Source organism: Passer domesticus, chromosome 7 (genome assembly GCF_036417665.1).
Source record: "Passer domesticus isolate bPasDom1 chromosome 7, bPasDom1.hap1, whole genome shotgun sequence".
Classification (NCBI taxonomy): domain Eukaryota; kingdom Metazoa; phylum Chordata; class Aves; order Passeriformes; family Passeridae; genus Passer; species Passer domesticus.
The window spans coordinates 58,543,887-58,569,523 of NC_087480.1; the positions used below are offsets into that span (position 1 = coordinate 58,543,887).

Here is a 25,637-nt window from a genome sequence, read left to right on the forward strand (position 1 = left end):
TTGTTATAATAAACCCTCACTCACAATATTCCCCAGGAAAAAGAAATACATTTACAGGGGAATTATTTTTTTAACAGAATATCAAACTCATATACAACAGGAGCTACAGAACCACATCAGAGAATGTAAACACAAATTTAGTGGGAACACAACACCTTCATTTACTGACTGGAGCTTTAAACACCAACCCTTGGAGGTGCATTTTAAAGTCCCAAATGGTTCAGGAGTCTTTTTTCTACAACCCAGTTCTCAGCCTGAATAAATGAATGCACCTTCTCTGACACAGAGCTGCCTTTATCTACTTGCAGCACATGAAATCCTGGACACCAAGCACTTATCTTTTATTTCTGTGATTTCACTGTCACTGCAGAACTGATTTCACCCCTTATGCTTCATTAAGATTATTCACATCTGATATTAGCCACGTTCCAGTGAAGTTAATCCCAAGCTGAACATTTTCCAATTGCGCTATTCCTATAGATGATTTCAGCTATATTTCCTTAAAATATTTTTTAGTGTCACAACCTTACCTGAGTGACTGAAACAAGATTTTCATCAATGTCCAGCAATAAGTTTCCATTCTCCAGCTGTAAAGCATGATTTATGAAATGAGATGAATGATTTATGAAAATGACATGAATTTCTGAGCATGAAAATGATAACCTCCATAATTATTGACTTCAGCTTTGAAATGAAAACCCTTTCCATCTTGCTGTGAGCACAGATCTGAAATCAGGCAGTCAAAACAGTGAGTCTGAATGCTGCTGGGATGTGGGGCAAACAAACACTCCATTTGTGCTAAATCTCATCTTCTGGTGCATAAAGCAATTTTACCACTTGTGACACACCTATTTATTTTCCTAAATATTTATTAATTCAGCAGTAAGCATACCCAGTGAGCTCTGATCCTGCTTATATTAATGGAACCTTTCCCTGGCTTGGTGAAAGAAGGGATTTAACATCCTCAGGGGAAAAAAGAATGATTGAGTTTTGGATGACAAAAGCTCTAAAACCAAGTGAAAACCACACATTTCTCTAACTAGGGAAACTGTAACATCAATGTAAATATAATTAGGATAATTATTTTCATTCTGTAGCAATTTTTAAAATTATATGTCAATTCACATTTTATTTAAAGCTATAGTTTGCATGTAAATATATGTGGGGATATACTGCCCTCACATCTGTACATATCTGTATCCACCCACACACTTAGCACATATTATCACCTCAGAAGGCAAAATTTCAGGTAACATTTATTGTGGTGTTTGAGACTTCATTTCTGCAGACACGAACAACAGCAAGCTGTGAAAATCAAGTCTAAGATGACTGAGAAGCTTCATACAGGTTACCAGCCAGTAATTCCATGTCACTTAAAGATCTCACAAACACCCTAGAATGCTCTTCCCTCCCTCATCTCATCACAGAGCTGAAGAAAAGAGAAAATAAAAGAGTGGGAAAAGGCAAAGCCAAAGTAACATAATGTCACTGAGCACAATCAGGAACAGATACAGCCCTGCACCTTCCTGGAGCTGACCCTGTGTCCCCCGAGCCCCAGGAGAGGAAAGTGTGAGGAAAGCTGTGTCCATTTACTCAAAGAACTTCAGAGACTTTGAGAACACTCTTTAAATGACAGCAGAATGCTTTCAGAGGGCCCAGTTTTAGCCAGCACTTCATCACTTTGTGCTCTGACAGCCGCCTTGTCTGTCCCCATCTTCCAGCACCAGAAGCCTGGAGAGATGCTCCAGCTCCTGGTCTTTCTCCAGGTGAGGATTCCCCCACAGAGTGCTGCAAAAGCTTGGTTTCATCCTCCCAAAAGGCAGGTGCTGGATGTGAAACCCCCTCCAGCTCAGCCAGCAGAACCTTGCCAGCCCCTCATGAGCAGGCTGGGGCGGAGGAGGGACAATTAATCCTTGTAGCCCAGTGACATTAAACCTGCCATGGAAGCTCCACCTTCCTATACAGGCAGGTGAGATAGCCTGTAAATCTTTCAAACACAAAATATGTAAATCTGGTCTTTAAAGCAGCAGCACCACTGCAAGCCAGGAGCAGTTGGAAATCACACCAAGCTGGTAGCGGAATTGCTGGTGACATTTTTCATTATTCACTAAAAAATAACTTATTATCCAGGAGCTGGAGAAAACTCCAGAGTGCACAAGCAATGGTAATCACAGAATTCCCTGAGCTGGAAGGCACCCTTAAGAAAAAGAGACAAGTGAGCTGCAGCTGTCATAAACTACATAAAACTGATCCATTCCGCTACTCCCTCTGATCACCAAGTCCTCTGAAAAACATCTTTTCTAAGCAATGCAGAAGCTCAGAACCTAAAAGGGAAATCTAAAACACGGCTCTTGTGCTCACATGAGCACCTTCTTCTTTCACTTCCATACAAATACCAAGACAGAATACCCAACTTCTGCTCCTCAGTCTGTTTTTCACCAGCAGCAAGGGATCCACACTGACATACGGCACGAGAAAACCTGCTTAATACTGCTGCACTTTAGCAAACAAGATGATAGAAGTAGCATCTCACAAAACGTGGTTTTGTAATCTCAGAGAATGGAGCAAAGATGGTTTTTAAAAGCATGAAAAAAACCTGTGGTAATTAACTTGTACTCTGCTACACAGCTCAACAAGAAAAAAGAGTTTGAAGGATACTAAATATAGCAAATAAGCAGCAATTAGTAATTAACCTTTGAGCTGGGTATTATCTGTTCAACTCTTTTAAGGCAGCAGAGGGGTTTAAACTTGGTTTCTTGCACTCAGGGTGAGTGCTATACCACACAGCCCAGCAAACAAAAGAGGAGTCACCCAACCACAGCCTCTCTGCATCTCCAATTCCCTTTTCCTGACACGGCTTTTACATGGAAGTCTAATGACAAGTCAAACGGTTGGTCACACTAAAGATTTTCTATCTTATTTCAGTTGAACATGTAAAGATTTGGCTATGACAAATAACTTTTCTGATGGTTCAAATGGTCATTGCAGCTCAGCAAAGCCCCAGCTGTTGGCACCTTACACCACAACTGTTGATATTGCTACAAGCTCCATGAGCTGCAAGCAGCTTGCTAATTAACCACAATTCATTCTAAAAAAACAATTAGAACCACAGTGAAGGAGCATGTCAGCATCGTGACTAAACCCATCATCAGTCAAACCACGTCTGGTAGGTTGAGACATCCTGGAAACATCCCACAGACATTGTCTTCCTGTAGAACTACTGCTGAATTAATGAAGTGGCATGGGAACTCAACAAAGAATTGCTCAATTACTTCCCAATTAAAAAGAATACACAGAAGAATGTGTGTCAGGAAAAAACTGTCAATGTCTTTGCAACCTCCAGCTTCCTGCAGATCCTGAAGATTCTCAAATGCCATGAACTTTCCCAGTTACAGACTGCTGTCACCATCCCAGATTTACAGAGGTACAGCTGAGCACAACCCTTTCATTTTAAGGCTGCTGTCAACATTCCATTGTGGGATCAAGAATGGTTTGGGGTGGAAGGGATCTTAAAGCTCATCCAGTTCCATCCCCTGCCAAGAGCAGGGACACCTCCCTCCAGATCAGGCTGCTCAGAGCCCCATCCAGCCTGGCCTTGAACACTTCCAGTGGTGGAGGCAATTCCCAACCAGCGCAGGTCATGTCAGCAACATGGGCTGCCATAATAAAACCACTGATGGATTTTTATCCAAAATCTAGGCATTTTGGGCATCTGTCACTGCACAGGGTGAAAATCCAGTGCTCAGAATCCCACGGGATGTCTGTATTCTTCTATTTAAAGTTCCTCTTTTCAGTTTGACAGGGTAACTCTGAGTTAGTGATCACAACTGTTCTCCTTCAGGGAATTCTCCTGAAACCATAAACCCAAGTCCTGGATGTGATGTACCCAATTACAGGGCAGCCCTGAGCTCCACTGCATTCCCAACTGTCCAGTTTCCTTTGTTTGGTGACTGGGAAGCCCTGGATGTGCTGGTTAAACATCCTGTTAGCCAATCCTCACAGCTGAAGAATCGGGACTGTTGGATATAATTGACATCCCAGATTACTGAGGCATGTTGAGGGAATTGAATTGCTCCACTGTTGCTCGATAGCTTCCCTTAAATTAAGGAACTCTTCATATGATCAAAACAGACGCTTACTCATCTGTTTATTTTCTTTTCATTTGCAGGGAACTTAATTCTGAATTCCCTGTGTACTTGGGGTATTTACTCTTATAGGAGATGGTATTTAAAATGCTTCAATTACCACTTTTCTCTGACAGACTCTAATAAATCAAGAGACCACCAGGGTGATTCCAGCTTGGAGCCAGGCCCACACTGCTCCCAGGCTACACATTCCCAAGATAATGAAATTCCCAGGCACAGAGGGTGCTGGTGCCAAGGTCCCAGCCACATGGTCAGGACAGGAAAAGATGAGCCCTTGAATGTCAGGATCACGGCCTGGGGACAAGGGGTGGCTTCCTTCAACTGCAGGTGGGAGACACAAGAGATGATGAGAACCCAGACTTCCATGTGACAGCTTTCCCAGTACAGCCAGAGACCAGGACTGTGCACTCCCTTTCTCCTCATCTCTGAGAATTTGGTCCTGGAAGCCTGACTGTGGAGGCTGAAGTCAGCATCACCAGTGTCCAAGTCTTCTTTGTTTCTGCAAAGCCACATCTGGGAGAAGCCAGATGTGGGAATGGCACTGCAATCCCAGCCAGAATCAAAGCTGAGCTTTCCCAAACACACCAGAACCACCAGGCAGGTCTTGTGCCTTCTAAACCTGTGTGCTCAAGTCCAACTTCATCTGCTCCTCCCACACCATGTCCTAAGACAGTGGAATTCCTCTGTTCCAGCCTGGTTTGATATTCCCCACGCAGCTGGCACCAGCCAAATCCCTGCCTGCACTGTGAGGCTCCACCTCGGATGCCTTGGATCCTTACACAGCAGCGAGATGAGTTGTTTGAAAGCCTTCATGAAATTGTTAAGCAGATAGTTTAGACATTTTGAGGAGGAGAGAAGGTTTTATTGTGACGTGACTGACAGGTTCTTTGAAGGGTATTTTACAGTCTGACTCTTATTTCTAAAAACACCGTGACAGGTAGAACTTGATGTGGATGTTTAATGGGGAGACGAAGGGAAATTATGACAAAAAGAGATCATTAAACATTTTCCTTTTTTTAGAACAGTTAATTTCACACACAGAACTAGAATTTCTAAGTGGAGCATGCACCACTTAACAGAAGAATTTAGGGTAAGCCTGCTTTCTTTGTCTTGATGTCTACTCTCAGTGAATGGGGAATGGGAAAAATGGTCCAAGGACACAGCAGAGAGAAAATAAGAATGAATTCAAGAAATGTGAGTTAATATACAGGAAGGGAGAGGAACTGGGAAGGAATTCCAGGGGAAGTGTGTGTCTGGAGCTCAGCACCCAGCAGAGGAAAACCATGGGAGATCAGTATTTGCTGGGAAGGGATGCAGCAGAGAGGTGGGGAAACACAAGAATTCCATTGAGTAAGCAATCTTTCCATCCCAATGTCAGAGCAGTGACTTGGCAAGCAGCCACTGCTGATAATTGAGTTCAGTGGGTCCGTTCCAGTCCTGGGATGAGGCTCATTCCTTTCCGCCTCATTTGCTCCGTATTTACATTATTTGATATCAGAGATCATGAGGAGCCAGGCTGTAAAGCACTTTGACACCTGCTGACAAACGGCCTCACACAATGGCACAGCATTGCTAAGTACATGAACACACAATTTTGAACTCTCCTGCTCCTCCCTGGCACCACCAGGGAGATGCTTCACACCTTCTGCCTCAGTGGGATCCCCTATCCCTGGAGAAATATTTGCCCAAATGGTTCTGGTGCTTTAGGAAGCTGTATCTTACTGAAAATCAGTGTGAATTACACTGCCCAGGTTAAAAGCAGCCTCTGAGATGGGGATTCTGCCCTCAAGCCTCCACACTGTGGTGGATCTCACCCCACCTAAGCCTAACGTTTAGAAGCCATCATAGCTGCAGGTCATTTAAAATTCATCTGCAGCCACAAAAGAACCACGTGCAGTTGTACATTTATTTCCATCTGAGAGGGACACATCGTGCAGATGGGAGGAATTCCACAGAATCAGAGAATCACTGAATGGTTCGGGTTGGAAGGGGCCTTAAAGACCATTTCATTCCAACCCCCTGCCAGAGGCAGGGAATTCTCCCACTGGAGCAGGTTGTTCCAAGGCTAATCCAACCTGAGAAGTGGCCAATTCTCTCCACTGGCTACAGAGAGACAAAGCTGGAGGACACCTGGGTGACCACTTCAATATCCCTCACTTTTCTGATCAGAGACTAAACCTGCCTGGGAACACACCAGAGGAAAACAATCCCAAGATGGAAACTCCATCTCTGTCCAGGGACTGTGGGCAATTCAGCCTGAATTTGACCAAAACTTTATGCATTAAGAGCTGAATGTGTTGTCAGCAGAGAGAATTCATGGTGCCTGAAACCTATCAGGAGCCACAAAAAAGTTCCTCAGTTCATTCATCCATTATGAAATTACTGAAAGCAAGACCTCCTAATAAAGGAAGTGTCCTTACATGTTTAAACCAGGTATATGAGCATGATTATTTGCCCTCAGATTGAATTTTAGAGGTTTATATAATAATGACAGCTATAAATTGAAAACAAAATTATGGCAAGTGTCTCAATGACAGAGAGTCTCACATGTAGAAGGGTGAGCAATAAATCAGATGGGCAGTGGAATATTAAATTGCTAATTTTAAGAGCTATTGCTCTTTTTTTTTCTTTTAATACATACTAATATAAAAAGGTGAAACAGGATCTTAGCTACATCTTTCTTCCTCTTCTCCTTTTCTTCATTAATTAATGTACAGAAGTTGATTAGAGAAAAAGCTTTAATCCCTTTAAATTTAACCACGAACTAGCAGAAAAAAAAAAAGAAAAAAGGGTGCAACTAGCTTCATGGAGATGGCAGATTAAATGTATTTGATGATTACAGAGTAGGTTCCACGAGTCCTGTTCCTCACATCTGTTATTTACAGGACAGAGTAGTACCAGAGTGTCTGCAGATATGATTGCAAGCACTGCACACCCAGCCATGCTGCAACAACCTAAATTACACACTGTACCCTGAGTGAAATTGAAGCATCACTGAAGGGATAATAAAAGAGTCACAGGAAAAGCACAGCACAAAAATTGTACCACTGAACTATATGAAAAACTGCATGAAAGGTAAGTGAAAAATCAACTGCTACTCCATGCCCACAAATACCTCAATCAGTGATGCAATGTGAGTTATTTCACCAGATTTTTGGAAGCAACATGAAGATACCTCCCTGCTCCTACTGGCTCATGGTGAAATATTTCTGGCAGGGTTTGTTTGTTTGGTTGTGCAAAGCCCAGAAGTCACAGTCCGGGTCCCCATCCAGCTCCTTCACAACATTTTTTTTTTGGTCACTGTGCAAATCACCACATCCTGCTGTAAAAAAAGTCTCCTTCTCTTGAACACAGGCATCTTCCCCATGCTTCTCCCACTACAATTCTGAAATTCTGAAATTCTTTTCCTTGGCTTTTCTCCACTCTCACACAGATCCTCAGAAATACTAATTTTTTGTGTAACCAAAGCAATCCAACAATTTCTTGAGGCATTTATAGCACAAATTTCTATTTAACAGCATAACCTACCCTTCAGCAAACCCACACCTTGTTCTAAGGCATCTGTCACTTCTCTCAAATGCTTGTTACCATTTTTTACATATTTTGTGAATAAATGCTTCACCTTTTCAAAATGCCAATACACAGAATGGGAATGGTGTTTTTTGGCTACAACAGCATATTACCCTTATTTTTTAATATTTTCCTGCCCACACAAAACACAGAGCTGAATTAAGCTTCGTTTCTTGTATACTTAGAGCACTACAGAAATAATACACATTTGGGTACCAGAGGAACCCTTTTAAACCAGGCAGCACCTCAAGCATTAACAGGCAGAAGGCTTGCTGTCAACTTCTAACCACAAATAACACATTTACAAATGGTGACTTGCCTAAAAATGAGTTAGAAAAGACAGAAAGGAGACTCAAGCAATGAATGAGATGGATGTAAGTGACATCACAGTCCCCACCAACCCATAATGTATCACTGATAAAAGTCACAACATGAGGAATGTATCAAATGTTACAGATAATAATAAAAGCCACAGAAGCTGAAAACCACACTTCCTTTACTGTATATAAATAGGGGAGATACTTACACTTACAGGTTGACTTTTTGGCACATCATAAACACCTTCTTTCTTTTGGCTGGTAGGAACCTGCAACAGCAAAGGAAAACTGAGGTCACTATAAAAGCAGCTTGGGTGAAAAACTACAAAGAGCACCTGCTATTTATGCACAGGGTGTACCTAAATGAGTGGTTTATTTAATACTAATTTTTAGTATTAATGAAATCGAGGAGGGTTCCCTTCTTATCCAAGTAGGGCCATTAATGGAGAAAATACTGAAGAAATAGAACACCTATCCCAATTTTCTACAGCCTAGGAGTGTTCAGAAAGGAGATTTCGATTCTCAGATAATTCTGGCTGCATGAAGTCCAGGTGTACTTGAAGCTCCTTCCTACTTAAATGGTTGTTTTTCCTTTAACTTGGGGGTTAGAGATGGGCAATGGAGGTTATGGTCAGGTGAGTTCATCATCTCCCCAGAGACACAGAGCAGAGCGACCAAGGTGAGGGTAAGATGTTTTTACCTTGTGTCAGATTTCTTTCTCACAATTAATTTAACCATTTAAAAAGAGTCTTAATACTGCAGTGATGGGGCCTTGTGGCTGCTCTAGGAAATATTTGGTTATAATGGTACAATTTTCCTAAGGAATTAAGGCCTCTTGAAGCCTGACAAAAGAAAGATGGACAGGGGACAATGCACTTAAAACTCTGGGTGAGCCTTTATTGAGCCACCAGTCATGATTTATACCCAGGGGATTTATAACCTGCTCATGCAGACTCAGCTGCTTTGTAGTACTGGGCTGTGCTCACCCAAGGACCACTTATTTGCATATTTATAATTTGTGATTGTATTTCCTTTCCTCCCTGGAAGCACTGAGTGTCCATTGAAAATCACAAAAGCAAAAAGAATAGTAGCCTGTTCTCACCAGTGCTGCTTTTCCACCAAAGCATTGGGAGTACAAAAGTTACATTTCAGACAACAATGAAACCTCACAGGTCAATGAGATGATATTGCAAATATGATATAATTATGACCTTTTTGTTTTCTAAGACAATAAGTATCTTAAGGTTCTGATATTAAACTCCTAGACTGGTCTAGGGGAAGCTGAAGAAATGTTACTTATTCATTGAGATATGCTGTCATTTATTATTCTGTATGATATTCTATATAAAAACATCTCTGTACTGTTGTACAGCCTTCACAAGAAACTCTGTGTTTTAAACTTGGTGCATATTGAAGAGTTTGTCAAGAACTCTTAGAGAAACTGAATGAGCTTTGTGGAAGATCTCTTCTATTCCTATTTTTGATTTTCTCTGGCTACTTCCACTAAAGCCAGTATCACATTAGATAAGTGAAACTGGTAAAAATTCAGTGCCATGGCAGTAAGAGTCTGGAAAGAGAGCTGGAGTTGACAGTGTGAGAGCAGGAACCAGGAATGGTTGATTTAGGAAGTCACTGGAAAGCTGGATCTTCACAAAATGAGGGGAGATAAGGAAAGATAAACTGTTTCTAAACTTTCATTAGTGCGCAATTTTTTATGCATTTTTTCTATTTTCTCCAAAATCTTCCCCTTTCAGCCATTCTCCTCTTCCTCCTTCCAACCTTTCTGTGAAGACATCCCAGTCTGAACCTACATCCAGACCTGACTGTGGACTGAGCATTCCCCTGCACTATCAACCCCTCTTTTTCTACTCCAATTTATACTCAGAGGAGAGCTCCTTGCATCTCATATGAAGACAGAGAAACTTTCCTGAAAGCCATTTCTCTGTCCCAACTCAGTGCTGCCTGACCTGCTGTCTTTTCTTGCTGTTCACCACCACATTTGTTTGCATCTCTGCTTACTCTGGGGGCTGCAGTGAATTGCTGTTTTTCCTTTGATTAGCAGCACCAGTAAGAGGTACCAGCTCTATTTCTGCTGTCAGCTCTGTCTCTGTGACAGGCTGTGAACCATCTGGATGTCTTTGCAGCAATAAAAGCACCACAGTCCTAAACCCCAATCTCGGATTGTCAGCTCCTCACGGAGCAGAACTCGCCTCTCCACAGAGACCAGAGCCGCCACACAAACACCAAACCACCTCCCAAAATCCCATCTCCACCTCTCCAGAACGCCAGGCAGCAGAGGAGCTGCTATTAAGCAATCTGAGGGTTGGCATGTGCTCAGTGATTGAGTCCTTGCCTAACAAATTATAGCAACTTACATAGATAATATTAGAAGAGCAGACACAGACACTCTTTGAGGTAATGTATCAAAGAAAGGTGACAGACAGAGAAAGAATGCTTAAAAAGAAAGTTGTGACCTCTATTATGCTAAAAAGAAATAGAAATTGTCACTTTCTGCACGTATCTTTCATCTGCAATTCCCCACGGGCTGGGAATCTCTTCCACCAAGGGAGAAGTGAATTTGTTGCATGCCAGGAAATGAAAAGCCAGAGCAGCACCAGCAGAAAGGTTTGGTGAGGCTGAAGCAAGGCTGTGTGAGGTTATTGAGCAGATATATGTTTAGCAATGTCTGCTGTGGGGATGGCTTCACAGTCAATAATAGAAGCTGCCACAAATATGCATCAAATTTAAAAGAAAAATAAAGAAAGCAACGAAAAACCAACCAATCAACCAAAAGCACAAAAAATATAAAAGAGGATCTTTCTCAATTTTGTTTTTACCAATAGCCTGATGATTCTGAGTTTACCAAGATCTTGTAAGAGAAACAATTCTGTCAGTATCTGAGTGTATAATCTGAGATGTGGAGACCCATACTGGTGGAAGCCAAGAGCTGAGGAAGCCTGTGGGAGCTGGGAAACTCATGGCTATGGACCAGTCTGCAGCTGGGACACCTCAGCATCCATCCATTACAGAGAGACCAAAAAATGACTCCTAACTCCCCAGTTCAGCATTTGCTGTGCTCAGGTAGTGTAGTGCCTGTAGTAAACACTGAGGACAATGCTAGACTGGGAAGATCCAGAGTACGGGACATTAATCACAGGTGTTTTCTGTGAGCACTGTGGGAGGAAACACTTCATCACATCCAGATGCTGTCAAATGAAGCCTTGAGCAATTCTATGGTGACTTAGAGGACAGTAACAGCAGTACCTTGAGATGAGACAAGGCCTCACTACCAGCTTTTCACCTTCTATTTCTATTTTATGGAAAAGGAATTGCCCAAGGAGTCCTGAAGTTCTCTGGGCTATTCCTCAAAACACAGTTCCAGCTTCTTCCCTACCCACCAATGATTGCTGGAAGATCTACAAACACTGGGAGCAACAGCCCCATTTTGCCTCCTTCCACCTGCTAATTCTTTGAAGTGTCACTAAAAGCTCCACACTTTGATGAACAACAATCATCATTTTTTTCCCTCAAATCTAGTCCTCATGGGATTTTTGTTTCTAGCACAAACCTGACAACTAGACTAGCAATTTTTTAACATTTGCTGAGAATAGTCAAACTTTCAACACTGAAAATGTTCAGCCTTAGGCAGACTCTCACCTTGAGTGAGAGCTTTGCATGTCTTGGTGTGGGAGATGCAAAAAGCTGCATTTTTGAGTACGTGTGGTGCCAGGGGAGCAGCAGGGAGAAAGTAAATGAATCTCATATTAATGACCCTCTGATGGCATCTATAAGATGTCATTTTCTAACATTTAACTTGTATTTCTCTTTCCAATCAGCTTTTTATTTTAGCTTACAGCTACACTAGCATCTCATTTTTTCTATTATCTTCCTACACTTTCTCATTACTTAATAATTTTCCTTTTTGTCTATCCCTGCTCCTGCCTACCTTACAATCTTTTCCTATAAGCAGATCAACCTCTAGTCCAGTGGATAAAATGCTTAATCACTGCTTGAAACTCCTTCCCCTGCACACTGAACAATTTCCTCGAATCACAATTTTCTCACAGCGCACAAGGATCTCTGTCTATCCTCAGATTTGCCTCTAGTATGTGATACAAAATGAATTACATTATATTTTAATAAACCTCGTACTGATCCCTTGAGGATAAATTGAACGACAAAAGATTATTTTATATTGCTTTCAATGCAGTTTTTTGTCAGTGTGAAGAATGTGAGCTTGGGCTTTAACATAACATATGCACTCTGAAAATAGTTTCCCTGGTCTGGGGGGGATATCCCTTGAGAGCTCTGAGGTTTTGCTCAGTTATTTCCTTGGTTAGACAGAAACAAGAGCAGCACCACTGAAATTTCTAGGAACTGCTTGGATGGCCTGCCAACAAAACATCTTCAGCATGTTTCTCAGAATAGGTGTAAAAAATTTCATAAAAATTAACAGAAAAAAAAAAGAGAATCTCCATTTATCACCTCATATGGTGTACTCAAAAGTTTGTGAGTTGACAAAGTTAATATCAATTCGCAGAAGCTGATATGACAAACAACAGAAAAATCACATTGGGACTGGGCAGATAATGTCACCAGAATGAAATGCCAAGACAGTTTTGGTGATGGATGAAAACTAAAAGCGAGCTATGTATGAAATGCACTTTCACCAAACGCTGGCGCTCGTTGCGATGGGAACAGCGAGGGGAGAGGTTTTTATACCTGATAAATGTTTTCCTCCGTTTCAGGCTCACGGATGGGCTCGTGTCCAGCCTCAAACACAATGTACTATGGCAGCAGCGCCAGAGAGGGACAGTCAGAGATGAAACAGAAGGGAAAAAGGCCGTTTGGAATTCCACGTCAAAACAAAGGCAGGCATTAAAGAAACAACTTCAAAGCACAGGCTGGCAGCAGGACAACTGGGTTGTTGGGAAGCACCAGGAAAGGTTGTTTCATATTTCATGAACAGGCCTAAATCTCCTCTTAATGATCATTAGAGCAACTCCCTAATTCTTCCTCGCCAGGGAGACTGCCTGTGGCCCAGTATTAATTTTCTGAAGGCAAGGTGGATTTTGCCTCTTTTACATAAAGGCAATTATTTCCACATATATTTATTATCTATGAATAAAAGTGCTAAACCCAAGCTGGGAGAACAGGTTGGTGTGTGTGGAACAAGCCACATGGCAAAAGGCTGGCACAACATTTTTTCATTTTCAGGTTCTTGCTTTATTGTGAAGAGTACAGAACAAAACTCCTGACATTATAATAGCTGAACAGTAATTTAGGGCATCTTGAATTTTATCATCTTCCTTGCTGCACCTTAGGCACTGTTCAATATTCACTAATGGTTAAATTGGATCCTTTCAGCATGACTCCCACTGATATGCCTAAGTGGAAGAACACAAAATCCCCAGGAAAAAAAAGTAAACTATCACATATTTTGTTTCAGCACAAAAACACGAGAATGAAATTACATCTTTTTCTTCTTCACACTCAGTAGGGTATTGGACATGAATATATTGACACATTTCTGATAATCATCTTTGCTCCCAGACATTTTTCTTGGATGGAGCAAGACTTAAATTTCAGATCTATTATTAAATCATAGCTCAAACAGCAACAAGGGAGTGTGTTACAACATCAGTGCTACTGTTGGTTTTTTTTCCCAAACATTCACCCTCTGAATTAAATTCTAGCTCCACAGAAAACAAAAACAAAATGTCAACTTATTACTGTGAGGACAAGATGTCACCTTCCCTAATCCTCAGAGTAGCTCCCTTTTCAGTTAAGAGTTTGTATTAAAAAATGATGACAAATCTCATTTTGAAACTTAAAATCTGGTACACAAGCCACATTTAAAGCAGCATTTATGACATATTTCATCTAGTATCTCTATACCTCAACTTAAACATTCCATTCTATACAGACATAATGTGCTATTACTTACAGCTTCATTTCTAAAAATGCTACTTTCTGTGGAGATTTTAAAGATTTCTCACAAGACCTCTCAGTAAATTTCAAAACCTCTTGTTCAAGGTTTTGGCTGTGTTTGAAGATAACATGTATCTGTCATTTCTGAAACTCCAAGGCCATACAGCTTCAGAAATTACCTGGTATACAGGATCTTCTACATCTTCTTCCAAAATTGTCTACAGCAAAGTAAGAGGACAGGCAGTAAAAGCAAAGAACATAAACAGCAGAGATAAAAGAACTGTATTCAGAAATTAAAGGACAGCAAAGGAACAAGCAAAATGGGCAGGTAAGTTCATAGTTTTCTTTCTTTAGGATACAGATAAAGTCACATTATGGTACAAAGTAACTTTATTCAGGTTCCATCTGAGTTTGACAATCTGCACCTTGTTTGACTTGATTCAAACACACACATTCAGAAGTATATTGAATCTCTCCTAAAGCATGAGACTTAAATCCTGGCTTACAACACTTAAATCCTGGCTTACAACACTTAAAACCTGGCTTACAACACTGACCCTTCATTAACGTTTTCCTTCTGATTAGAACAAACACTAAGCAGGAAATGAGGGGATCATTTCCAGCTGCCAACCAGGCTCACCACACCCCAGGGACAGCTCTGAGCTCAGTTTAATCCTAGGCTGGGCTCAGGCTGGCTGCTGGGCTCACGCTGGTCCTTGGGAAGCCAGCACTGCTCAAACCCACTGCTGTCAGAAGTGCTGAGGATGCTCAGAGCCTCTCTGGAACAATCTGGGGAGAAACTCCAAACCTAAATTTTCGTGGCAGTAGCCTAAGCTTATTGGTGTACCTGGTATACCGCCTGCTCACACTGTTTGTCCTTTTGTGCCTTTTTTTCCATTTCTTCCCTTTGTTTCAGTTCGTAGATGAGCTGAAACAGGTCTCGCAAGTCCAGGATTACAGGTTCAGCCTAAGGAAGCAAAAACAGGGTGGAGAATTTCTGTAGGGGAAAATAAACACCTCTTATCCCATCCAGCTGATAGAGCATCTCCACAATGAAACTTAATATAGAATTAATTTCTATCTCAGCACCCAGGCCTGGGTTAATTCCTGCTGAACTAACTATGCTTGAAAATTAATGATAATTATAGTTATGAATATAAAAAGCATTATGAATATAAAAGGCACATGGATGAATGTAAAGGCATATTTATTAGTGGTTTATCACCCACTGAAATTACAGTAGACTACACACAATGTGGTTTCCATGAGTATAGGAACATAAGCAAATTTATCTTCATTCAGTCTAGCTTAGCTAGAAAGGTAAACAATAACTAATTATAACAAAACACATCATAAAAAAAATGGGAACAATGACACACGCTCCCTTTTGCCCAAGCTGGTTCCATTAATTTGCTATTTAAGATCCACACAGACACTTGTGACCAGTTTAACACAATCATAAACAACCCAAGACCAGGCTCTTGAAAAGCTCCTTACAAATGGCTTTTCAGCTGAGTTACATGGCAGAAAATGACAGTGATTTGATACTTACTGCCTGGGCTGTTTTTATTGCCACAAATCTATGATTTCCCTCCTTTCCACACACGTATCCAAACGCTCGGTGGTCTGTGATATCCTTTGCAATGTAGGAAATTTCATGAACTGCGTGGTGATGCTGGAGTAGCTAAAAAGAACCAAACAACAGTAGAGAATATCCATCAGAATGTTTGATTAAAAAGCAGTATCATTTCTCCTTCACCACTTTATCTGGATCCCAACACATTCTGATATGAAAACCAATTAATATTTGAACTCTTTAAGCCTCTTTTTTGCTCAAAATCTAATCAGATTTGACTTGCTTTTGTCGGTTGACTAAAAGCATCCACTGATGATTTTTCTAGGTATCTTTAAGTGAAATATAATTAAGTAAAAAATGTATTACCTAGCTACTACCTATTCAGCATCCCAGGCACAGAATCAGTATTTCTTGGTACATAAACAAGCAGGGGCTGCAGAAATCTGTAGCTTCACACAGGGTGACTCCCAGGCCAGGCTGATCTGCAGAGCCACAGCTGACATCTCCAATACCTCAAGGAATAAATACCAGACCTGCCTTATCTCCACAAAAATCAGCATCACCCAGTGCGAGGGATTTCACTTCAAGCAGTAATGCAGCTCCAAATACTTATTTTCCTCAGAAAATGAATGTAAATGTAATTATTCAACTGTAAATCAATGCTGAATGCAAAAGTCCACATTTTACTTAAAATCCCACTTTGGTGAATTGTGATAATAAAAAGACTTGATTTTAACTGTGTGAGCATAACTCTGTCCAGAGTTAGGACATTAATCCGAGGCTCTTGGAAGCATCTCTTGTAGTGCCAGAATCTTTCTCACTTTGCACTAAACAGCATTTTATTATCCAAGTAACAGAGAAGCATTTCCACTTAAAATAATTCCACTTTTTCCTTGGAAAGCTTATCTAAAACAATCTATTAGTTTCAATTTCTATCTTCTGATATATTGACCTACTCTTGTATCATCTAGGGATAATGCTATTTCTGAGAGCAGGCAAAGCCTCACAGAGAATTCTTTGGAGGTCCAGATTCCTGCTGGCTTTGAGAAAAGCACATCTTGAAAACCAGCATGGTATCCAGGCAATCTCTAAACAAGCAGTTATTTTTGGAGTTAAAAAAAGAGAAGTTAAAGTTTTAAGATGCAGAAGGAGGGAGAGTGTCTGTGTGTGGCAGGGAAAAGGCTGAGGGCGCGCAGGGTGAGGAGTGGGATCTGCAAGGAGAGGCAGCCTGCAAGAGATGGATGGCTCCATATAAAACAAAAGACTGGACATGTTTCATTTTCATTTCACAGTAAATGGCTCTTAATGTCCCCATATCAAGATTGCTTGCTCGTGGCAGAGTTAAGTGTTGCCAGTGACTGCAGGCAGAACGTGGCTCAGCTGAAGGTGCACTTCAGACTCTCCTGACGTGTTGAGCGTTTAAAATTAATGATGGGATCTTACTTAGATAATACAGGGATATTGATTTATTAGGTTTTTTTGAAAACCAAGTTACATGCTATCTGTTAGGATGAAATGAAATGTTCCCATCTCTCTATTCTGCATATGACAGGGAACGTTATCTCTGGCTCCTATTAAATCAAAGTTCTCTGACATTGCTTTATTGATTGCCAGGCAGCGTTCTGCACTGAAATTAAACTGTGATCAGATGCCTTCCTCATGGAATTAAATTTGAAGATTGTTCTACCATTGAAGAGTATCACCCACAAGGTAAGAGAGCAGATGGAGATGCTGCAATTTATTTGGGAATCCACATTCACTGTTCAAAAATCATTACATTTCCAATGGTTATGATATTATACACACTGTATCAATAGAAACAGAAATTAAGTAAAGGTGACTGCAATTATCCTTTTCTGTATTTTACTGGATGGAGTGTTCAGGGAGAGCTTTTCACATGTTTGAGGGACACTGAGTTAGAACACACATGTGAAACCCAATGGTGCACGCACACATCTGTACTCAAATGTAGAAATAAACAGATCTGTGTTTTCACAGCCCTCAGTTCACCTCATGTGTCCTTTCTACGTATTCCAATGATCCATTCTAAGCACTATTTACTGAGTGTCTGACTTTTTGCTCCTGCACAGCAGAAATGGGGCTCCTGTTGCAGTCAGGAGAGATTCACCACTGTAAAATGCGAGATCAGAATCCTCTTACTAGTGGCCACAAGCACATAAAATAATTATTTCCCAACTCAGGGATGTTTCTGACACCCCTGTATGCCAATACTGATGGATTCCATCACCATCTGAAGTTTTTACTCTGTCTGGGCTGAGAGCTGCTACAAACCGTTTACCAATCCTTAAGTGAGGTACCAAATTGTTTTGGAGCACTGCAGCACGACAGAACAGAAGAGTTAATTTGTATTATCATTCAACACAGTCAATTACATATTGCAGAGATTAGAAAGTAATTTAAAATTTAAGTTTCAGTTGTTAACAAAATCCACAGCCTCCAAATTATTTTAGGTCTCCTGTGACTTTAGTCACTGTTGCAAATGTTGGAGATTTTAAATGGAAGCACAGATAAAGTCTCAAACTGGGTAACAAGACATTCTTGTGATGCATAAGTTCTTTTTCCTAGGCTAAACATTATGGCATTACTGTATTTTATTCATATACTAAGACATTTTTGCCTGGTGTTAAACTCAAAAGTTCAAAATATCCATCTGCACCAAGCCTGCTGCCTTTCCTCTTTCCCTTAGGTTTACTCTGGTCTCTCCCACTAGCCATTGTTTGCTCTGCTTTTCTCCATTCCATCCCCTGCTTCTCCTCTTCCCCCAGGTCGCTCCCTGTACATCACACTGAATTGATTTAGCTGCCTCTGAGATCTGTAGCATTTCTAATTTCCCTCAGGCTGCTTGGCACCTATCATAAATTTTTTCACCCCTTATCCTCATCTTGCCCCTTTATTTCCATGCTGTAGCCTCCAGTGCCACTAAATCAATTAAGTCAATCAATTAAGTACTTGGAGGGTCCAGCAATCATGTCAAAAATGTGAGTTAGATGGCATGAGAAAGTCACTGCTTTACTATCGCTATTTCTCTTTTAATGAGGTTGTCTATTTAGTGGAGCCTGGGGCACAGTGTTAAGAGCCACAACAACAACAAAAAAATATCCTGCAAGCTGCAAATCCTCCTGGAAAAGCTGCCCCATCACAAGCAGGAGGCTTGTTCCACACAGGATTACATCCACCAGGACAAGTCTCATAGGGACTGGGGTTGCACAGCCTCTCACCTGGAGTAACTGCACACTGAGCCTGGTTTCAGAGAGCTGGGATCAACTGGGAGCTCCACTTTGGATGCTGGGATGTGGGATGCACATGGACCAAGCCTATTCCTGCCTATTCACACTGGAATAAGCAATAAAATATGTTTCCTGTATAAACTCACCCACCAAACTGCAGAGTCCTTAATGGATTCATAATAAAATAACTTCATGGACCACAGTTTCAGCCATGCTACAAGTCCCCTCTGTTCCACCTGGGACTGTTCAGCAGCACATAAGGAAACCAGGCCCTGTCTTTTTAGGAAGACCATGGGGAAAAAAACCACAGAAATTGAACCTAACAGGGAAAAAGAATGGTAAAGCCTTACACCAAGAAGCTCAGCAAGTCCCAAGTGTGACAGGACATTGGCCATTACTTACTGCAACACATCCAGGGCAAACAGTGAATTGCAAGACATGAGTGGCTCTGAGGTGAATTTTATCTCCCTGCTGCAAGAAAACACCGGGTGGCACAGATGGTTCTCCTTCACTGCACCCAGGAGGATGCTGTGCTCCTCAACAGGGCTCAACATGCAGCACCTGGTCCAATGCTCCTCAAGACCATTCCTTACAATTCCTGTTTGTTTTAGCTGGTGTTTGGAGGGATCATGGGGACAACAACACGCCACAGGCATTTCCTTAATTGCTGTGTTTGTGCTGCAATGCTTCTCTGCTGTTCCCTTAAAATGCACCCAGCAGAGGTGGAGTGGAGCTGCTCATTCCCCTCATACACATCCCACAGTCCTGTAGGTGCCCATGGCATCAGGACTGGAATTAAATGATCTTTAAGGTCCCTTCCAACCCAAACCATTCCATGACATGAAACACCTGAATTCTCTACTGCAGATTCAAATCTAGTTCTGTAACTTCTGAAAGTTTTAAGAGATGGACAGCAGTCCCTGTACGTAGATAGCTAAAAAAACTCCATCCAAACCCCCCAAAGCTCTTCCTGACATAGATTTTTCCCTGCTCCCCATTAAGGTGCATGGATATCTCTCAAGTAGTTGTGAAGCCTTCCACTTCCTCTCCCTCTAGAGGAAAGTGCGTTTCAGTGGGACTGTGTACACACAATTTGGAGGAAAAGTCAACAGTCTCAAATGTCAGAGTGAAATGAAAAACACATCAATAAATTGCATTTGCATCACAAACTTTCTCGTGCTGTTTTCTGGAACTTGGTATTTGGATGGCAGATGGGGTGGCAAGACATCAGCCTCATGAGATAAGGCAGGGGATGAGCAGATGGGGAAATGAAACAACCACTGCAAAAATTCTCAGTTTCATGTGAAATAGCAGAGAGGAGACAGCTCAGTGTTATTTCAGAGCTACAGCTGCCAACAACTTCAAACTCCCTGCAAATTACTACTGGACACAGCACAGGGTGACTGAGAAACATCTCATTTCCTATCTGACAACCCTTCCCTACTGTCATGAACACTTCAGTCACATTCCCATGGAGAGGGGACAGAACAAACAATATATGACAGATCACTGTAATCTGCCTTAAATGTGATAGTGCTTAGTGTGAGGAAACACTTGATAGCCAAAAAAAAATCTGTTATATAAACATTTACTGCACATGTGGAAAATTTTATCAGGTTTGATCTAGGAAAGGAAGAGAGCTGTAGAGTTTAGGCTTAGCAAATTATCACAATACTGAATTCCTACAAGAAGAGCAAGGAGTTTTGGAGCCAAGCATCATTCCAATTCAGCTTTCAAAAAGAAATGTCACATATGAAAACCTGAAAAGCAAAACCTACTGGAAACCTCTTTCCAGTTATGGAGATTTCAGTACTGGGAGGCATTTCCCAGCACTGGCCAAGACCATCCGTTTTGGTCATAAAAGAGCATAAACTGAAAAAAACCATGGAGTGGGGGCTGAACTCTTCCCCCTGAAGGAGACTGAAAATGAACAGTCCAGTCCTTAATCTGTTTGAGCCAGAGCCACTCATGGAATGTAGGCTGAACAACAGATTATGGACTTTCCTTCTGCAAAAATACCCCACCCCAAGAATAGGAGCAGAAAAGGAAAATGTAACCTCCAGAGTGTTCCCCAAGCCTGAAGGGCCCTCTCAGATGGCAGCCTGTAAGCGTGGCTTCACAATGAGAAGAAAATAAATCTGTCTAATCCCCGTGCCTCCTCCACACACACTGATTTTGCAGACAATAACCTGAGGAAAGACTTTTCCAAGTGCCAGCTACTAAAAGGCGTCTCAGTGCACAAGCTCTGCAATAAAAACACTTGGCACACAAAGCTCACTTTGAGATTATATGCAGATCAAAAGCTTGGTCTGTGTAGCACAAAGGGGCACATGAAATATGGTGCTGATAAAGAGAAGAATCAAAACAGATTTAGCCCCAGCTCTTGCAGACTCAGTCCCTCCAGGGGGGCAGCCGTCTGGCTGTGACACAGCACAGCACCCAGAGAAGTGTAAATTTAATTTCCTTTTAATAACAATAACAAACTCGTAAGAGCCATTCTCTTCCTGCAGCCGAGGAGACTGAAGCAAAAAAACCCCAGATTATGTGACTTCCTGAGCTTTGCAGCTGAGTCAGTGAGCAAGATCCTGTGTGAGGATAAGAACCTGATCAATTCCAGGGCTACACTAAGCTCTATCTGTACACTCTATCCTAAATAAAGGCAAGTACTTCCCAGGAGCATCCCAGGTAAGAGCCTGTTTGGTTGGACTCAGGAAAAGAGCTTAAAAGGCTACTTGGGCCACAGCTAAAATCCAAATTAATCCTCACCATTCCCTTTGCTTGATGAAAAAACCATCCTGCTGCTGCCTTTATCTTATCTGGGGAGCCAGAGTGGGAAATTCCAAAGAGAGCAAAGGCCAGTGTCCTTGTGGGTGCCTCTGTGACAGACACACCCAGTGATGCTCCCAGCTGGTGTGGCCCTGTCCCCAACCCCAAAGTCAATTAAGGCAGCAGGACGTGGCTCTGCCAGCACAGCAGCCTAATTGTGATGAATGGATCTCTGATATTGAGCTGGCTGGATGCTCCAAGAACCTAATTTGTGAAAGAGAACAGCACTAAGGTAATAAACTTCTGTCCAGCTCTCATAATTTGTAATAATGTCTGACAAAGACCAGATATGAATTTAGTTATTGGTCATTGTCTTCAGAAGCAAATGCTAAGTTGCTCATGCAGAAGATCCATTTATTAGATATATGAATTTGGAAAGGGGCAAAACAAAACTGGAACACACATATGGCCAATTTCCCATCTTCACTTCAAAGGCTTCTCAACTTTTTATTGCATCAGCAGTGAAAGTAGCTAGTTAAACCCAAAACCCTTGTCCAATTACTATGAAGCCCAAGTTATCTTTTAAATATGCATTTGCAAACTTTGTTCCAGGACAAAGAAAGTGCTAAAGGGCAAGGAAACATTTTCAGAGAGCTTTGGAAAGGCAGATGTGCTACACGGAAGCTGAGATGCTGGGTCTCCCATGAGTCTTGTACTATTTCCTTATTGTTCTGCATCTGACACAGCCATTGCTCTATCAGGGTGGTTAAAGCAAAGGATTTGCACAGCAAAATCAAGAAGCAGCAGACTTCATCCTTGATACTGAAGTCAATGGCCCCAATCAGCTCAGCAACATGCAACATGCCCCAGATTCCACCAGCCAGGAGCACCTACAGGCTGCAGGGCATTGTTTTGTGTTGCCATATCACTGTTTCAGTGTGCTGCACAAGGAACACCCCTTGCCTGTAAATCATTGTTACAGTCTTTGGGATGGCAGCTGCCCAGTGGTCACTGTGGGATTCCCAGGGCTGCAACACCTCTGAGTGTATTCCCCCTGAGCTCCCACCTCACCACCCTCTGCAAAATGGTCAGTGGACCAAGACAGCCATAAATATGCCAGTATTATTGCCCTCTACTCCCAAGGCAAAGCTTCCATACAGCTCAAGTGCAGCACCTTTGACCACGCCTTGTATTTTTTCCTGATAGACTCTGCAAGAGTCATTGACTAAATCCTGAATTTGAGGGAGCACAATATTCTGTAATGAGACAGTTTGCTGCAGCATCACTGAACCTCTCCATATTTTTACTGTGTTCATCTTTAGAGCTTGTGAATGTCCTTTGAGCAGCCCTTACTTTTTACAAGCTTCTTTTGTTCCTTTACACCAATATTCCTCACCCTCCTGAAATGCTTTTGATTTACATGAACAGCACAAGCAATTCCTTCATACAACTCCTGGGAGATTTGGAAGTAATTTTTTTGGCTTTAGCTGTCTCAGATCTTAACTGCTTCAGATTCAGCAAGCATTACCAGCCACCCTCTTCTTGTAGCCTGTGATTTGAAAAATTCCTCAGTGAGAGGCAGCCGCTGATTCTCTTGATTTCTCATGCAACCCCTATAAAGCAGAGTTTGAAAAGATCACAAAAACCATACTCAAATTTAAGTTGCACTGGATAGGCATCAAACAGAAACTTCCTTGGACCATAAATCCACCTGCACAATGTAAGAAACTTTACTGGAAAAGGGGAAAAACGACAAGAGGGATTTATTTTGTATTTCTCTATCTAGCTCCCAGATACTCTCCCTAATTTAGTAAGACTTTAAAGGGGGCTGAGAGAAAGCACAGGTACAGGGAAGAACAAGAGCAGAAAAAGATTCTATGAATTCACAAGCTGTGTACAACCAGTACGTTGTGTTATGAGCCAATTGAAAATGATGCAAAACAGTTGAGAATTTCACACGACGCAATCTTGGTATTGTTCAAATACAGAAGTGATTTCATAAGCAGAAATTAACCAAGGTACAGAAACAAGAAGCCCTGTGTTCCACAATGACAGTGGCTGGTGATGGACTTGGGATACCTGCATGTCACCAAAGATGACCCTGTAGTGATGAAACAGTATCATGAACAACCAATCCTGGTCATAAAGACCAAACCTTTGTTTTCCTACAGAAAAAAAGAGAGGAAGCTTTTTCCTCTGAGTTACAATTGCACGTATAAGCAAGCTTCAGGCAATCCCATAAATGGGATCATTCATCAATAAATCCTTCATTTGTTCAGGTCCCACAGCAGACACTTCACCTTGGATATAAACCATCCGTAGCAACATGACAAGTGTGTGTGCAGTACTTGAGCTCTAAGATAAGAATAAAATAAAATGTAAAAGGCAAACCTCAAAGAGACTCTAAAGCAGAATAAAGAACTTGCAGGTAATTTTTTGCTCTATTTTATTTTTCTTTTCCCTTGCATTATCCCAAGGTAGGAATTCCTGAAGCTGCCCTACGCAGGGGCTTGGCACATCATGTTCCAAGAGTTCTATATTTCAGCTCAGGCAGTGGAGATTCTTTTTAAGCTCTGCCCTGGCACGTTCCAACATCAATCCCTACAGCTCCCCTTTGCACATTATAATGCCCAGAGTTGTTTCTTCCCTGCTCATTTTCATGTAAAGCAGGATGAATGTTTGGTTTTAGTCTTCTGCTGCTAATTGAAGTCTCCAAAAGCAAACTTTGATTAAAGCTCAACGCAGACCTGGCCACACAGCTGAGAGCACAGATCAACTCTGTTGCCTTTTCTCTCTCCCTGCCTTGCTCTTCTGTCCTGGCCACAGGTGTCACACACAGATCTGCCTTCCAGAAAAGCTCCCTGGCAGTGCTGCCCTCACTGTTTCACTGAAACGCAGGCAGCAAAGCCTTTCACAGCTGTGGATGCTGCCTTGTTTGCTACTTATTCCTTTCACTATCCCCTCTCTGCAGCTCCTGCATACATCTTGTCTTCTCTTCTCATCAAACCTGAACTTACTAGTTTCTGCACTCACTGCTCAGCACTGAGCCTTGTGCATGCACAGGTTAGGCTCACATGTGCCATGTCACTTTAAAATACTTCCAAATTCCTGTGTCACTCACAGGAAAGCATTTGGCTAATTAAAGATCGCAGAAAGCTGCACATAAAACCTTCTACAAACCAACTCAGCCTTTTTAAAAGCAAGGACATAATCAAAAAATTGGATTCAAGTCCATATTTTGACTATCTAAAACGAAAAAAGAAAGTACTTTGAGCTATGCAGAGCCAGGGCTGGGAGCCATATGCAATATTTTTAGACACCCAGATTTCTTATTTGCTTTAAATGTCAGGACACTCAAACTAATTAGTGTTCTGCCTCACCTATTCACAGTGCTGCCTTTAAAGCCAGCAGGAATGCTGACGCCTGTTTCACTGGGAGTATGATGATGTGGAATGAGGATGGGAACCACAAAGGATTAGGAAGCATCAACAGCAGAGAGAGGTAGGATGCTACAATTTAAGGACACAAGAGGCACTGCTGTAATTCCACGATTGCCACCACGTGCTGGGAGCACCTTGGGAGATGCTGTTCCAGCCCCTGGGCTCCCCTGACTCAGGGGCTGCCACATGCAGAGCACACAGAGCACCCACCAGAAAGCTCAGCAGTGCAGGGATCTCACATGGGAAGACAACTTTTACGAGCAGTTGTTTTTGCACTAAGCAAAGATCTACTGCTATGTGAAATTTATGGCTTATTCAACTGAAAGAGAGGGATGAAAGCAGGTATTTGTGTTTGGCACCCAGTGGCAGTGGCCTTCCCTCTTCTCCTTCCACAGGGAACTTACTACATAAACTAAGAGTGGATAAAAAAGGTGTTTATTCATCCCTGTGGACTATCAGAGTGAACAATGCTCTTGCTGACTTCCTGAAGGCAAAACATCACCCATTGACTTTACTTGCAATAAATATCTATTACTATCACCCTGCAAACTCCATGTACATTTAAAATCAATCCTTTCCTGCAGTTTCCCCCTCTAATTACCTTGACAGTGAAGGACACCTGCCCCCCTTTATCTGCCCCACAA

The 25,637-nt window shown here is 41.8% G+C and overlaps 1 protein-coding gene across 31 annotated transcripts in view; it reads right to left on the bottom strand.

Moving 5' to 3' along the window:
- The window catches only part of DAB1 (DAB adaptor protein 1), a 406,138-nt gene that overhangs the window by 17,741 nt on the left and 362,760 nt on the right, over nt 1-25,637 (bottom strand). For 26 of the 31 annotated variants that reach the window (XM_064429000.1, XM_064428992.1, XM_064428991.1 and 23 more), the window contains 6 exons: nt 15,516-15,647; nt 14,811-14,930; nt 14,143-14,181; nt 12,755-12,820; nt 8,242-8,301; nt 531-587 (listed from right to left, as the gene is read on the bottom strand). In XM_064429000.1, the coding sequence (XP_064285070.1) occupies nt 531-587; nt 8,242-8,301; nt 12,755-12,820; nt 14,143-14,181; nt 14,811-14,930; nt 15,516-15,647 (474 nt within the window). The remainder of the gene's footprint in view (nt 1-530; nt 588-8,241; nt 8,302-12,754; nt 12,821-14,142; nt 14,182-14,810; nt 14,931-15,515; nt 15,648-25,637) is intronic. The other 5 variants (XM_064429007.1, XM_064429009.1, XM_064429011.1 and 2 more) reach the window with 5 other exon arrangements.